Source organism: Vulpes vulpes, chromosome 12 (assembly GCF_048418805.1).
Source record: "Vulpes vulpes isolate BD-2025 chromosome 12, VulVul3, whole genome shotgun sequence".
Lineage (NCBI taxonomy): Eukaryota > Metazoa > Chordata > Mammalia > Carnivora > Canidae > Vulpes > Vulpes vulpes.
This window is the reverse complement of record NC_132791.1, coordinates 178,377,582-178,394,561: the sequence shown is the minus strand read 5'-3', so window position 1 is coordinate 178,394,561 and position 16,980 is coordinate 178,377,582. Positions and strand designations below refer to the sequence as shown.

General features: G+C 38.1%; 1 protein-coding gene across 1 annotated transcript in view; it reads left to right on the top strand.

Moving 5' to 3' along the window:
* Nucleotides 1-16,980, top strand: part of HYDIN (HYDIN axonemal central pair apparatus protein) — a 332,032-nt gene that overhangs the window by 96,756 nt on the left and 218,296 nt on the right. Inside the window, exons 11-12 of the mRNA XM_072731571.1 lie at nt 11,022-11,140; nt 16,142-16,365. Coding sequence (XP_072587672.1) covers nt 11,022-11,140; nt 16,142-16,365 — 343 coding nt within the window. The remainder of the gene's footprint in view (nt 1-11,021; nt 11,141-16,141; nt 16,366-16,980) is intronic.

The following is a 16,980-nucleotide window of genomic DNA, read 5'->3' as shown; positions in this document are numbered from 1 at the left end:
TGTCTTATGCTGTGATCACACTTGGAAGATAAAGCCGTTCGTAAACATTGATTAAATGGATGAGCAACTAAATGAAAACAATGAATGGATGAGTGAACGAATCCTAGTTTGTTCTGGTCTCCCCTTTGCCTGTGAATGTAGGATTCTCAAAATGGCTCCAGAACAAATGTAGAATGGACTTGGAGTTTCAGGATTGACATAAATCTGGTTCCACACTTCCCACCGGCATCATTTGCCTGAGACTTCTTAACGGGTCTGGAGGAAATGCTGGTACAGCAGTGTTCAGACACAGGCTGGAAATGCTCCAGTGGCCGGGGTGCCACAGGTGGTAGGACCTCCCTCCCATCTATGACTCCCCTGGGATGTCGTGCTTGGCCACGTTCCAGGGGGTTGGCTGCTCTCCAGGAGGTTCCCAAACATTACATAACTAGTCGTATTCATCTATTGTTTTGTTTGCAGTTCTGAATTCTGCCACAGAATTCACATCCTGGATAAACTGAATAGTATAATTTTCCATCTGGATGACATTCTTCTTTATTTTGTTAGTGGTTTATTAAAAGACATGATTGCCAGAGAAGGGTTTTGTTTACATTGTAATTCCATATTATCTTCCTTGTAAATTCCATGTAATTCTGTGTCTTTTCAAGAGCTCTTGATGATTCCTTAGTATTATTTTCAAAGAGTTGGTAAAACCTCCTGGCTTTAGGTCACTAAAAAATACTTCTTAGGCAGTTAGAAAAAGCCCCTTCCCTTGTTTTGTTTTGCTTTGTTTGGCTATGCTTCCCCCTCATGCCTCTTTGCATAAATGATAGCATACTTTACACAGTGGTTCTGATACTGCCTTTTATTTTTATTTTTTATTTTTTGAAGGTTTTGTTTATTTATTTGAGTGAGAGAGAGAGAGAGAGAGAGAGAAGGAGCAAGGGGGAGGGACAGAGGGAGAGGGAGAAACAAACTTCCCACTGAGCAGGAAGCCCAACCTGGGATCATGACCTGAGCCGAAGGCAGACCCTCAACCAACTGAGCCACCTATGCACCCTTTAACACTGCTTTTTTTTTTTTAATTTTTATTTATTTATGATAGGAACACAGTGAGAGAGAGAGGCAGAGACACAGGCAGAGGGAGAAGCAGGCTCCATGCACCGGGAGCCCGACGTGGGATTCGATCCTGGATCTCCAGGATCGCGCCCTGGGCCAAAGGCAGGCGCCAAACCGCTGCGCCACCCAGGGATCCCTTAACACTGCTTTTTAAATATCTCTTGCAGATTATACCATTAATACTAAATAAAAAGTGTCACTCTTTTTTCGTGGTCTTATAGGAATCCTTTGTATTTACATACTGTAGTTTTAATTTTTAACCTTTTGTCACTAAGAAATAGGACATAGATCCGAAATAGGACATAGATCCACAAATGTGCATAAAATATATTGTGGTGGGCAGAGTAACAGCCTCCCAAGGATGTCCATGCCCTAATCCCCAGAACCTATGAATATGTTACTGTGAATGCGTTACATGACCTGACAAAGGTCATGAGAAAGCCCCCTATGTGTCCCTTCCCAGTCACACTCCATTCACCCCAACCTCCCCCTGAGAAAATCACCATTCTGTCCTTAGTGGTCATCTTTCATTGCTTCTATCTTTAGTTTTTACCCCAATGTGTGTGCAACATGAACAAAGGAATTTGGTACAACCTATTTTTGAAACATACATAATTGGAATCAATCTGCATGTCTCATCCATGTTTTGCTTGCAGCCTTGGTTGCATTTCACTTTCATTGTTGTATAGTGTTCCACCCTGTCAATATATGCTCAGAGACAGGAAGTAGTAGGGAAGGCCAGCATCACTGGTCTTGAAGGAGGCCTCTTGACACGCGTGCAATTTAACACATCTCCAACAATTAACTGCAGTGCTACACAGTGAATGAGTGTGAGATAGAAGAGCATACAGGGCGCACATCTCAGTCAGGGGTTTTGAGGGAAGGCTCCCCAGTGAAAGTGACCCTTTTGAAGTATTTGTTAGTCAAGTAAAAAAAAAAAAAAGATGTGGGGCTGGGAACACTTTGTGCAAGTACATGGCAAGAGGATGAAATGAAAAAGAATCGCAAATTCTTAGCATGTGGCTGCCAGAGAGACAGAGACAGAGAGACTGGGAGGGGAAAGGAGCGGGCAGGAGATGGAGCTGGACCCAGGGGAGTAGGTAGTGCGGGGAGAGCTGCCCCTGACTGCCAGACTGAGAACCCTGGACTTCCTCCTGACTGCCATGGGGAATCACGGAAGGGCCCTATGCAAGCAAGTGACCTGCTTTAATCTGAACATAGGAACTATAACATCATTCCAATCTTTTCAGTTCATCTGAAACTGAAGTTTTTTCTTCATTGAAATTTTCAGATTTTCTTAGAAGTAGTTAAATTGTATGTTAGATATTTATAAAGACTTACTGATGGTCTGCTCTGTAGCTTGAAACTGACTTTTTATCTCTCTTGACTTTCCAATTCCTAATCTAATCATGAAGATTACCTTTTTTTAAAAAAACTCAACGGGAAACCGCACACATTTGGTTTGGATCACCATATGGGAACTTCAAAGGAAGCAACACTTTCTGATTTAAACTGTGAAATATATTGCTAGATAACATCGTTAGTGGGTGCTTCAGAGTCAAATGTGAAAAAGCAGCATGGTGGAAAGGATGCCAGATGTATCTGCTTCCTTTAAGGACCCAATTAAAATGAAACTGCAGTGTCCATTTTCATTCTGTCCGTCAGAAGAAGTATCTGAATTTTTAGCACAATTTAGAGCTTTTGATCTTTATCCCAGTTGAAGTAAAGAATGGATACTTAGGAGAGAGAAAGCTAAAACTCGTCAATCATTGAAAGCATTGTTGGGTTTTTGGAGTAATAAGTGAGTAGTGCTTTACATATTTGTAGGTTTTCTTTCTCAAAACTCATCAGACTGCCACCTCATAATAATATAAGGCTTCTTAGTTCTATGAATAAGAAATTATTTTCTTGATCAACTACACTATTTACTTTAAGTTATATGTTCAATTATCAAATATTCCAAGCATAAGGAATACAGGGAATAATATATAAGTATCTATGAATGCATGCTCAGATTTCGGAAAACTTAAACAAATGGAAAGGTATGTCGATGTTTTTGGTCAGGAAGATCCACAGCATAAATAGATCAGTTCTCTTTGTAAATAAAATATGATCCCAGTGGTAATATCAAAGTTTTTTGTTTTTAGTTAGGTTGGTTCTAAAGTTCTTATGGAGGAAATAAATGAGCTAGAATTGCTTAGAAAATCCAGAAAAAAAGAATAATGTGGGAGGACTAGCCCTACCATATGTTAAAACTTATTTAAAAGCTACAATAAGTACAATTGGGTGGTTCTAGAACATGAAAAGAAAGTAGCTATTCAATCAATATTCATTCTTTTCATCCTTACTGATCAGCAGCAGCAGCAGCAGCAGCATGTCCTAAGCCCCTAAATCCTCCCCTCCCTGAAATCCTCATTTCCTAATGTCCGTGGTAGGTGAGCAAAATAAAAGCCTTAATTTATTTAAGCCATTTTGTTCCTTTTATCTTTTGCTGTATAACAAACCACCCTAAATTTAGTGGCAGCCGATTATTTTGCTCACAGATCTGTAGTTTGGTCAGGATTCTGCAAGGACAACTCCTCTTTTCTCTACCTGGAGACTGTTGAACAGGCCAGAAGGTGAAGGCTGGTATTTTATAGCTCATCCACCTACAGGTCTAGCAGTTAATCCTGGCTGTTGGCAGGGACCTCACCAGGTTCTACTTGCTAGAACCCCTCTCCATGCCCTCTCCATGAGGCGACTTGCTTCCTCATAGCATAGACAATGGAGCAGATTGTTGATGCGGGAAATCTACTGCAGTCTGATTATCATTTAAGTTACCTGTCTCCTGTATCAGACTGATATCCAGAATCACTTTATGCTTTGGTGTTCTACAGTTTCATTGTGATGGAGTTGCCTTTGTTTATCCTACGTAGGTACTTGGTCTGCTTCTTCAGTCTAAGAATCTTTTATCACTCTTGGAATTTTTCAATGATTATCTCTTTGATATTTTTTTCTCTCATAATTTCAGTTTTCTCCTGGAAATTCTTACAGATATATGTCCTTCCCATTGAATCACCATCTCTTCTAACTTCTTTACATTTTTTTACTTCTTCATTTCTTTTTGGTACATGCTGGGTATTTTTCTAAGATCTTTCTCTCAGTTGACTAATTCTTTAGCTATTTTTACTCTTTGGTATTCATTTATTCAGTTTTTAATTCCATCAACTTGGCTTTTCAGCTTTAGACGTTCTATATCATTTTAATACTTTCTTTTTTTCCTCCTTAATTATGGTTTCTATTTCTTCATTTGCCTCTTGAGAGATTTTAAGAATGCAACATTAGAGTTTCTGTTATCTCAAACTCTTAGAGTACTAATTTACGTGTTTGTAGTAAATATATTCTTCATGCTGCATTGTTTCTTCAGATGCTTTGAAATGTTAGCATTGTAAGCCCATCTTTAGCACATACTGTGGACTGAATATTCGTGTTCCCCCAAAATTCATATGTTGAAACTTAATCCTCCATGTGATGTATTTTGGAGGTGGGACTTTTGAGGGGTGATTAGGTAATGAGGGGAGAGCCCTCATGAATGGGATTAGTGTCTATATAGGAGACTCCAGAGCACTCCCTCACCCCTTCCTCCATGTGAGGGCGCTGTGAGAAGGTGGTTCTCACCAGACACTGAATCGGCTGCCACCTTTTTTTTTAACCTTGTTTTTTATTTTAATTTTTTAATTTTTTAATTTTTTTTATAAATTTATTTTTTATTGGTGTTCAATTTGTAAACTAGAATGACACCCAGTGCTCATCCCGTCAAGTGCCCACCTCAGTGCCCGTCACGGCTGCCACCTTGATCTTGGGCTCCTCCACCTGTGAAATATGTTTGTTTTTTAAGCCACCCAGTCTGTGGTATTTTTGTTACAAAAGCCCAAATACAAAAGCCAAAAAGATAGCATGGGTGTTGGATCATGGAAGTATTCCCGCAGAGCAGTTTTTCAGGATCCTACAACTTTTGTTTTCTCAGCTTCTGATTCTTTCACCTATCATATAGGGTAAATTTAGATCCATATCTGTATCTGGGATTTCGATCTCTCATAGGAACCTCTTTCCCCTATTGAGAGAACTAGGGAGACGACAATTTTCATTAATGCTTCTCTAGACCAATAGACAGAATTTTTCTTCTTGTTTCCTTTCCAAGGTCCTGGATTTATGCAAGGATCTAAGTTCAGTTCCTTATTCCCAGAAAGGAACAAAGCCAAATGTCCTGTTTTTGTGAAGGTGTTAAAACTGAAGCCACTAGACCATAAGACCTGTGTGAACTTTACAAATCTCCAAATTCCTTTTTCATTTCTGTTGCCTGGTATTTTCCTTTCTTCCTTTTGAGCTCAGATAAGTATTAAAAATACATATTTGTTATATTTTTAATAAGATTTTTTTTTTTTTTGGTATTTGAAATGGAGGATGGATTGAGTCAGCTTACTCTGCTATGTTGTTGGAAGTTAACATAGTTAACAGTGTTCATTCATGAGGTAACGTCCCTAGAGAATCTGCATAGGCTCACTCTAGCTGATCATTAAAAATGTAGATTTCTTGGGTTTCATCTATGTTTTATTGAAGCAAAACCTGTGGAGATTGTACTTGGGAATATCTGTTTTAAATGAAGGCTAAAAAGTGTGTGGCAAGGTTATAGGATACGGGATCTATATAGAGAGAACTGATTGTATTTTTATACAGTGAATAATGGGAAATTGAAATTTAAAAAAGCAATATCACTTACAATAGCACTAAGAAATCCTAAATACTTAGAGGTGTATTTGACAAGAGATGTGTGAGACCTGCATTCAGAAAACTACAAAATGTTGCTGAGAGAAACTAAAGACCTAAATAAATGGAGAATTGTACCTTGTTAAAAAGTGGGTAAATTCAGTATCATTAAGATGTTACTTCTTCCTCAAGTTTATCTATAGATTCAATGCAATCTGAATAAAAATTCTAGCTGCTTTTTGTGTAGAAATTGACAGGCTGATTCTAAAATTCATATGGAAATGCAAAGAGCCTAGAACAGCCAAAACAACTTTGGAAAAGAACAAAATTGGAAGGCCACTACTACCTGATTTCAAGACAGTTTTTAAGCTACAGTAATGAAGATAATCTAGAATGATCTCCCCACCTCAAAATTCCTAACTCAACCACATATTTTTCCATGTAAGATATTTATATATATATTTATACTTACAAGAATTAGGACACAGGCCATCCTTGGGGGGCCATTATTCAGTCTACTGCAGATCCCATGTGGATGCCCAGTTGTTCTGGCTCTGTATAACCTTGCCTATCTTCCCTTACTAACATTCAGTACCTGCTCTGTCATAAATTAAATTCATATATATGTGTACATTTATTCTCAGTTCTATAGTTTCCTTAGTCATTTTGCACCTTCTTCCCCAGTACCACATTATCTTAATTATAATAGCTTTATAATAGATCTTAATATATCAAAGGCAAATCAGTCTAATTTATTCTTTTCGAAGAATGTCTTGCTTATTATTGGCCGTTTGATTTTACATTTAAATTTTATAAATCAACCTGTCAAATTCCACCAAATTCTGCCTGCTGGCATTGTGTTTTAGCAGAGCATTGAGATTATAGATATAGATCAGTTGGAGGAAAATTGACAATTTTATGATATTGAGTCTTCCTTTTCAAGAACATTTGCTAGTTCTCCATTATTTAGATCTTTGTTACTATCTTTCAGTAAAGTTTTATGATTTTCCCCTTGAAGATCTTAAGCATACAGTGTTTGATTTATTTCTAGGTACTTTATATTGTTGCCATTATAAATAGTTTCTTGAAAATTAATTTTTCTGATTGTTGCTGTATGTAGAAATGCAGTTGACTTTTGTATCTTGATTTGGTAACCATCACTATTACTCTATCTTATTAATTTAAAAAAATTATAGATTCTTTAGGATTTTCCAGGTGGACAGTCCCAAAACATTTAAATAGTGGCAGTTTGTTCTCACTATTTGTATTTTTCCCCTTCTTTTTTCTTGTCTTACTGCATGGGAATGGAGCTCAAGTATAATACTGGACATCTAAGATAGATGGCAAGGTTTTGAAAACCCCTAGTTATATTTCTTGGAATTTAATGCAATGAGATCTCTTGCATTCAGAGACTTAAGAGCTGTGAAAGGGGGTTTATAGTGCATCTCTCTGCCTCTTGTGTGAAACTAATAAGACACTGTAATCAGAGATGGGAAACTTCCCTATTTTAAAAAACATTTAAATATTTTACTCTTCTAACAAGGAATCTGTCCTTAGAGCTTACTAGTTCCTTTAGGTTTGTCCCTCTTGCTGTCTTTTTCCAAGACAAGAAAAATCCCTGCTTTGTAAGTCTTGCAGAAAAGTAGCATTTGTAATGCAACCTTAAAATTTAGATTAACTCTTAAAAAGCAAGGCTGGTTATCACTTGTACTCCCATTCTATCCTGGCTAGCTACAAATAAGACAATCTCGCTTGAAGTAGTTAATAATTCCCAAAGAAACATTGGCTCATTGCTTTATTACAATGCATCTTTTATTATTATTGTTGTTATTAAGTAATGCAGTCAGGGTAACAGATGGGGAAAGCTTTAAGCCTGACAGTTATAAATAGTCTTGCTGTTTATTCCACAATATATCTGCAGTTCTCTTTCTTTGCCATTCTGAAAGTTGGATCCCTGTCAAAATACGTTTTTCTTGACCAAGGAATACAAATCATTGCTAATAGATTAGAACTCTAAAATAATGGAGTAAGTTGATGAGGTTCTCTGAAAATTTTACTTACATTTTAGAAGATTGTTAACACAATTTCCTCTAATACTAAATGCTAACAGAGCATCAAAGTTTTTTAATCTTCAAAATGTTACACATGGAATAAATATATTATTTTTGCTTAAAGAACTTTAAATGGTGTAAATTTAAGGATAATCTATCCAATTGTCAAAGATTCTCAAAAATGGTAATATCCCCACTGTTAGAGTGTGTGGAGAGATAGAAACCTTTAAATCTGCTTGGTGTTTGTGTGCAAATTTCTACAACCATTCTGGAGGGTAATATGGCCATAGCTATCAAAATGTCAAATGTGTATCTCTGTCCTGGCAATTTTATTTACAGTAATGGTGGGCTAGACAATTTAGATAGATATTCTCTCCCCCCACTTCCATCTCCCTCTAAAAATAACTAGAAGAGCAAGGAAAAATATTTTCAAAACCTTTTTGAAAGCAAAAGAGAACTACTAGAACAGTGAAGAGTTACAGGGCCAACACCCAAGAGACAGAGACCAAGACATTCAGACTTTGGGGGCCACTTTATCCTTAGCAATACCACCTTTTTGGTAGACACTACAGAGAAGACTAAACATTAAATGGAATTAGGGAAGATACATAGGAGTTCATGGGATGCCCAAGGAGAAAGGGCCCTAGTAGCCTTCCAGACTTTAGGATGGGACCCAGTGAAATGAGGACTGGAAATGCACCGATACTCACAATGACTGAGGCTCAGCTTTGGCTTCTTTTTCCATTATCAATTTGATTTAAACAGTTCTTCAAAAAATAAAAAATAAAAAAATAAACAGTTCTTCACTGGGATTCCAGAACATCTCTAATATTTTAAAGCATGATTGTGTATGAGGAATTGACTTCTCCTTTATACCTAGGATATTACTAGCTATATATTCTTCTTAGGAGAATTGAGAAGATAGTCACTCAAATGACTTTGGTACAAGGCTTAATTCTCTCACAGAATCTTAGCTGAGAGTGGAAAGGTTAGGGCATCCTAATGCCCTCTAGTCACCAGCCAGAAGCTAGAGGAAGATAATGTCTTCTCAGGGCCTCAAATGACCACTCTTGGCTTTATATACGCTGACTAGCACTCAGTCAGAAATAACCACACATTTGAGGAGACAACACAGTCTGATAGAACACCAAGGTAAACAATAGAACCTCCATAGAGAGCCAGAAAATAGAATTATTTGGCAGATTTTTTTAAATGTTAAACAAATTTTCAGTGTTTTTTTTTTTTTTTAAAGAAAGATTGATCAGAGGCCTGGAAACTATAAAAAATCCTAATGGGAAGTCTGTAACTGAAAAGTTATAATGACAAATTAAGAACTCAGTAGAATTAAATAGTCTGTTAGGTACAGCTAGAGATAAATTTCATAAACTGGAAATTAAATAAATCTAAAGAAAATGCCCATAATGAAGCATACAGAGACAAAGTAGAGAAAAGAGCATCAGAGTCAAATAAGATGTAGCAAAAGTTTATCTATCTGGATGGAAAGAAGTGAGAAAATGGAGCACAGGCAATATTTAAGACATAATGACTGGAAACTTTCCAAAACCTGAAGAATGGCATTCATCTACAGATTCAAGAACCATTATGAACCCCAGGAAGGATACATGCAAACCACCCCTGGGAACATCATAGTAAAACTACTGAAAACCAAAACCAAAAAGAAAATCTTAATTACCTCAAATGAGCAATAAGACAAGAAGCTGACTTCTCAATAGAAGCAGTGGAAGACAAGAAACAATAGAGAATCTTCAAAGTGCTTAAAGAAAATATAAGAAAATTGTTCATAAATGCATTCAAGGATATTAATTACATTATAATTTATTGAGTGAGAAGTTGGAAGCCCTTCTCCCTCTGCCCCTCCTCTCTGCTCACTTGCTTGCTCTCTCAAATAAATGAATAAAATATTTTAAAATGAAAGAAAAATCGGAAGCCGTTTAAATATCCAACAAGAGTCACTGGTTAAAAAGACTTACCTCAGGGTGCCTGGGTGGCTCAGTGGATTAAGCATCTGCCTTTGGATCAGGTCATGATCTCAGGGTCCTGGGATTGAGCCACACATTGGTCTCCCTGCTCAGCAGGAAACCTGCTTCTCCCTCTCATTCTGCCTCTGCCCCCTATGCTCATGCTCATGCTCTGTCTCTCTTAAATAAATAAAATCTGTAAAAAATAAAAAATAAATACCTAATCTTCAAGTGATGGTTTGTAAAAATGTTGCAAGTATATTGTTAAGTGAAAAAAAGCAGTTTACAAAATAGTATGTAGCATATGCTCTCATATTAAACTTAATATAGTATTTACTATTTTAATATGATTTCATGTAGTATTTTAGTATTTAAATATTGAGTATGAAAGGATAAACACTAAAAAACTAATAGTGATCTTTGGGTAGTGGAATTATGTGAGAGTTTCCACTTTATAATATTTTTATAATGGTCATGTATTATCAAATGAAGATATACCCATTTTTAAAAAGGAAACAAAATCAGTCAATACTATAGAGATTGTGTTCTCTCTTCACCCTGGGCCCACTGTGGATGTGCAACTACAGATATTGTTTAGTGGATCCCATTACCTCTACTGAAAGAAAGTCTACAAAGTAGGGGTAAGACTCCTAGACCCATATCCCTTAATACCCTGAACTTCCTAAATCTACTGAAAATCAGTGAGAACAATGTCCTTTGGAGCCCCATGGTGATTCTCATAAGAAGCATCAATTAGTGGTCACACGTCTCTAATTTAGAGAAATTAGTTTTTTTTTTTAACAAGAAACTTAAGAATACCACTAAGACTAGGTTAAATTTTTTAATTGTCTTTTTTTCCTGATAAAATATCTGCCTAAATTAGAAGATAACCTGCTCTCTAAAGAAACTACCAGTATTCCTGTTTCCCAAAGATAAGCTAAATCTTTTTTTTTTTTTTTTTTTTTTTTTTTTTTTTTTTTTTTTTTTAGATAAGCTAAATCTTCAGCATTGTTTAAATTGTAGTTCCCTGGGTCTTTTGCAGGGAGATGGTGCAGTACTGTTGATTGCTTACATTGGCAACACATTGTGCATAATTTGGGGTAATGAAGCATCTTTCAGGGTAATAAAGTCTAAATTGTTTTTATAGGCCGAGAGATCCGTCTGCCTCTCCGAATCAGAGGGGAAGGAATGGGACCAAAGATCCACTTCAACTTTGAACTGCTGGACATTGGAAAAGTCTTTGTTGGATCTATACATTGTTATGAGGTAAGCACTAGAATTGTTCACTGAGACTCAAATAATACTTACCTTTCTTGGTTTATTTTATTTTGTGTATGTGCTTATTGATAGAAAATGTGTGCAGTCACATCCATTTGCCATTATTCATACTCAGACTCTGGAATGATCTGGCTCTTCCTTGTCTTCCTAGCCTTGTTGAAGGTTTCTCCTCTAAATTTCCTGGAGGCAACGAAGCCATACTGTAATTGGTTTTATTTTCATCCTCTTGTATCTTGCAAAGAGGAAAATCATAATTTTCTCTCCATCTGTTTAATGCTTGTTCTCTGATAACAAATCCTATAGACCAGAGGACAGAGAAACTTTTACCTTTTCCGGAATGTCCCAATGGGGATAGCTGTATTCACACTTCAGAGTTTTCTCTGAATGCACTAGTCTCCAATCCATGACTTAAAACCAGTCATTGTACTTTCTGGAACTTTCTGATTGAATCTTCCCTGCTTTGTCTTTCCAATTAGATAGAAAATGATCCATTCACTAGATGTACTCATGGGTTCTTCAGTATCAAAGTTACTTCATTGTCACCTTGCCACTAACTTTGTATCTACTTTTTTTAATGTTATGTCAAATTGTAACCATCAAAACTTTATTTTACAAAGATTCATAAACTTTAAATGTTTGTATTTGTCTAAAGATAATAATAAAATAAGTTATTTAATGAGTGACAAATAGGGGTCAGGTTCCAGGCTTTCTTGTGTGTACATGTTTATGTATGTGTGTTTAGTTTCCGATCCTTGCAAAACTATGAAAGGTAGGTTTTATTGTACCTATTCTACAAATGAAAAATAAGTGGCAGAGAGTGGTAAATACCATCAACAACATTGCCCTTCATATATGTTGAGCACAGTACCAGTACTTTTACATTCATTTGTTTGGGCCTCTCTAAACCCTAGAAAGTAGGTGTAATGACTATTCTCGTATTATAGCCAAGGAAGCAGGGGCTTAGAGAAGTTTTACTAGTTAAGGTAATGCTAGATACTGTAACAAATACAAAGATCTATACTCTCTCAGACATGACCAGTCTATTTTGTTGCTTACATAAGGTCTATCAGCACATGGCTCTCTGCCAGCAGAGCATCAGGACCCCGGCTCCTTCCAGCTCATAGCTCTGCCAACCTAAACATGTGCCTGCAAGATTGCAGCCTCACATGTGTCACACGGGAGGAAGGGGAAAGAGCAGGGAGAGATGCCCTTGGAAGATCTCCTGTAGGAGTTGGGCCTATAGGTGGCACTCGTCCCTTTCATTCACCTCCCATCAGCTGTCCGTAGCTACAATAGTAGCTGGGAAACACATGGGAGGAAGAGGGAGTGGGTTCAGTGAAGAGCAAACCTGACTCTGCCTCGTGTGTTAAGTAACTTGGCTAGGTCATTCAGTTAGTAAATATTAGTAAGTGGTGGGTTACTAGGGCCCTGTATTCTGGGAAGAGAAGGCTTTTGCTGCCCTTTCAATCCCAGCGCTTTCATCATGAGCAAATCCAGCCTACAGCCAACTCAACCCTCAGTCCACCTAACCTTGGCATGGGAGGCAAATGGCTCGTTGCTACCCAGAGCTTTCTATTGTGTTTTTTATCCCCACATTCACTAAAGTAACTGTGGCCTAAGCAGGATGATGTGAAAAGTAAATAGAGATGTTACTGTCATAGTGAGACAGAATATACATAAGAGCATTTCTTAAATGAAGAAATCAGTCACATGACTATGATGAAGTGAACAATGGCAGCTTAGGATGCTGTATTGGCTTTTGCATTTTGAGAAAAGGGTCACCTTGGGAGGAAAAAAAATGTGCAATGCTTCTAATGAAATTGACATTCTGTCCATAATTTATCCAATGTGCATTTATTTCCCTTACATCTTACAGACTGTTCCTAGTAGATGCCACACCAAAAATAAAAAAAAAACCCTTTAGTTCTGATGCAAAATGGATAGGTTTTCCCTGAGTGTAGTAATAATTTCTTACAAATTTAACCGAAGTATATTTGAGGCCACTACTTCCCACCCTCCTAGATTTGAACAATAAAGCAAACCACAGCCAGCTAAATAAGTGTTACATGAGGTGCTGCATCAGATTGGGCAGTTCTGAGGGCTGTGCATTGGCGGAGAAGGACATGGACATGGTAAGGTGCTTCTTATGGGAATATTTTGCACTCTCTGCGTATTTAGTGCTGATGCCTCATTGCATCTCTTTTTCAATTTATTATGTTACCTACTTGAGACAAATTTGAATAACTAGTTATTGCCCGTAGTCATTGCTGAGCTTAGCAAATACGTAAAAGTAAACCACAGCCCCAAGAGTGTACACTGTTCCCCAATATAATTAAAAGGAAAACAAGGTGACGCTCTAGTATAAATTTTCTCCTCCCCAAGGAATTGGACTGCAAGGGTAAGGTAATAAAAAGGTCTCAGAATTTCATCCCAAATGACTTTCTGGATTGTGCCTTCACATGAAGGTGCCCCTTTGCCAGGGGGAGAGGAATGACATGCATGTTCTTGAACATGGAAGAGCCAGTGCCTTATACAAAATCTGGGTAAAATATTGCTCTTAACCAGAAAGTAAAAATACAACCCATGCATCTCCCTAAGGAGTAACTGGGGCATAGAGAAACAATGCAGGTCTCCCAAGGTCACACAACCAGGAAATCCATGGTAAAGCTGGGATTTGAGCCCAGGTAATTTGGCTTCTGAGTCCCTGGCCATAATCACTTTCTGCATGGTCTCTTTAAAAGGATCGAAGAATGAAGCATGAATTCTATGACCAGGGAATTTAAAACAGAGTGAGGGATATGTGAAATGGATGTAAAAAGATGAATAATATATCAAGCAGCAGTTAGTTATGTATCTCTTTTGGCGCATCATCCATCTTCCCTTGGAAGAAGTGGTGGTTTTCTCTGCAAAGGTCTCTGACTCTATTCTATATATACTCTTGATTCCTTCTTTGCTTTTCGGGAGGCAACCAGAGCCGATGGCCACCCCACATCCACCCAGACCCCATTCTCTTGGTTACCTAGCCCTCTTTTCTTACTACAACAACCATGTGGGCCAGGCACTGGGTATGTATTATCTCATTTAATATCACTATCCTGAGGATCCTCTGCCACACCTCCCACAGCTTTGCTGCCCCCACTCTCGCTCCACACCCCCTAATCTTCTCAAAACAGGAATCTCTAATAGTCAACCACTATTTCCTCCATACTCACTCACTCCCTAAACATTTGGAACATTTGGACTCTGGATTCTGCAGTCACACTCCATTAGAGTTACTTTCTTCTTCAAGGGCAGGAAGACCTTTAGTCAAAAATCAAAAATCTGGGGGAGGTGGGCGGGGGGGTTGGGGTGACTGGGTGATGGGCACTGGGGGGGGCACTTGGTGGGATGAACACTGGATGTTATGCTATATGTTGGCAAATTGAACTCCAAAAACAACAACAACAACAACAAACCCTAAGAATAAATATGCTTTGAGAAACAGTATTCACATGGCAAATAAAAGGTCCCACAAAATTAAAAAAAAATATATCAATCAATCAATCAATCTGTAACATTTTGGGCAGCCCGGGTGGCTCAGCGGTTTAGCACCACCTTCAGCCCAGGGCGTGATCCTGGAGACCCGGGAACGAGTCCCACGTCGGGCTTCCTGCATGGAGCCTGCTTCTCCCTCTGCCTGTGTCTATGCCTCTCTCTGTGTGTCTCTCGTGAATAAATAAATAAAATCTTTAAAAAAAAAATCTGTAACATTTTCCCAAAGTTTATTCCCCTTTGGTTCTGATTACATTCAATCCCTTCTGGAAATTTCTCCTCCCTTGGCTTCTGATATGTAAGAAGTAACCTCCCTAGGTGTTGACATGCCCCCACATACCTTTCTGTACATTCCTTCATGATCTCCTAGGCTCCTTTTCCTCCAGTGCCTTGAGAGTAGGTTGAGACTGTCTGTATATAGAAAAACATGCTGTTCACCTGTTCAGGTGTAAGCATTGGCAAGGAACTGTCTTAGAAGCCCAGGAACAGAGTTGCATGGTTATAGCAGAGGCAGAAGCACCTTAGGCACTGCAGGCGGTAGGAGGGATGGACTGAGCCAGGAGCGGAGAACTCTGAATGCCAGGCCTGAATTTTTTACATACACATACCTAAGGTGCAAGCAAATATGGACCTATAGCATACAGAAATAAAACTTTCCTGTGGTAAAACAGTTGCTTACATAAGCAGCCCCAAATAATAGAGTTATATCCACGCAATAGAGTTTGAGGTGAAAGTATCCCAAAAGAATGAAATCTTGTAGCACAACAAAGAGAATCCTTGTCATCTGCAATCCACAGCGGTATCTCGTTCACATTCTCCAGGCTAAACTAAAAACATTGGCTTAGGTAGCATCGCTCCTCTGTTCTGATTTCTTATTTTACGGTATGCCACTTGTTCTCCACCTTGTACCTATAAGATAAATACCTCCCTTCCCTCAGTCACCCTAGAGAGTATTAGAAAAAGGCATTTTAAGGCTCTTTTTTCAGTGGATGTAATTACAATCAGTATTTATAACATGACTATAATACACGTGACAACTTTGTTCCAAAGAGGATACTAAAAACACAGAATTATTTCTGCATTGGGATTCTTATCTTCAGACCTTCAAGGCAGAAGACTGTTCATTTCTCCCCTGGAGTTTCTCTCTGGCTTTGATTCCTGCAGCTGTCTATGTGCTGGTATTAAACAGTATAGCCACATGCTTATATGAAAACAAATCAGGGACACCCAAGTGGCTCAGTGGTTGAGCGTCTGCCTTCGGCTCAGGGCGTGACCCCGGGGTCTTGGGATCAAGTCCCACATCGGGCTCCCTGCATGGATCCTGCTTCTCCCTCTGCCTGTGTCTCTGCCTCTCTATGTCTCTCATGAATAAATAAATAAAATCTTTAAAAAAAAAAAAAGAAAACAAATCAGATGTCCATGCTCTATCTTTGCATTCTTGGCTTTTTATTGATATAGGCAATGCTATCCAACAAAGGCAGCATTGATGCCCTCTTCAACGTGATCCCTCCAACTTCGGCTTTGGGGGCCTGCTTTGTTTTCAGCCCCAAGGAAGGCATCATCGAACCAAATGGAGTCCAGGCGGTCCAGATCTCTTTCAGTTCTGCCATTTTGGGACATTTTGAGGAAGAGTTCCTGGTCAATGTCAATGGGTCCCCTGAGCCTGTGAAATTGATCATTAGGTAAGATATTATCTGTAAGTAATGTGGAAGCTAACTGAAGCTTTGATCTACTGCCTTCTTAAACTTTAAAGCCAGATCATGTCTTGGATGTCCTCAACTGTCTTTGTTGGTAGGAACATGTCAAAAATAATGGAGTATTTTAAATTTCTACCATTGTTTACCTACTGAGCACATGTAGCTTATTATTGTAACATGGATACAAATGCTATTTGGGGATCTAGTTTTTCTACAAGCTATAGCTTTATAAAATAAGGACTTAAAAAATTAAGCTAGTTCCTAGTTATACTCTCTGTTTTAGGATATTTAGGGAAAATAAATCATTACAGTAACACCTGGATAAAATCATCTTCTGGTCTAGGCTTTAGCTATTATCCCAATTTCTCAAAACTTTAATCTTTCATTTTTATTTTAAGGAAATTTAAAATGCTCTCACCTATAATACTTCCAGGTATTGTAAGAAAAAAGCCTACTTATAGCATCAGTCATCCAAGGCTAGACATTTGCAGCTTTTGTGCTAGAAGTCCTTTGATGGCCTCTCCAGCTGTTTGTGGTAATTGAAAGTCATTAATAGCAGAGTTTGTCCTCAGGTTTTAAAAAGTTCTCTATGACCAACCC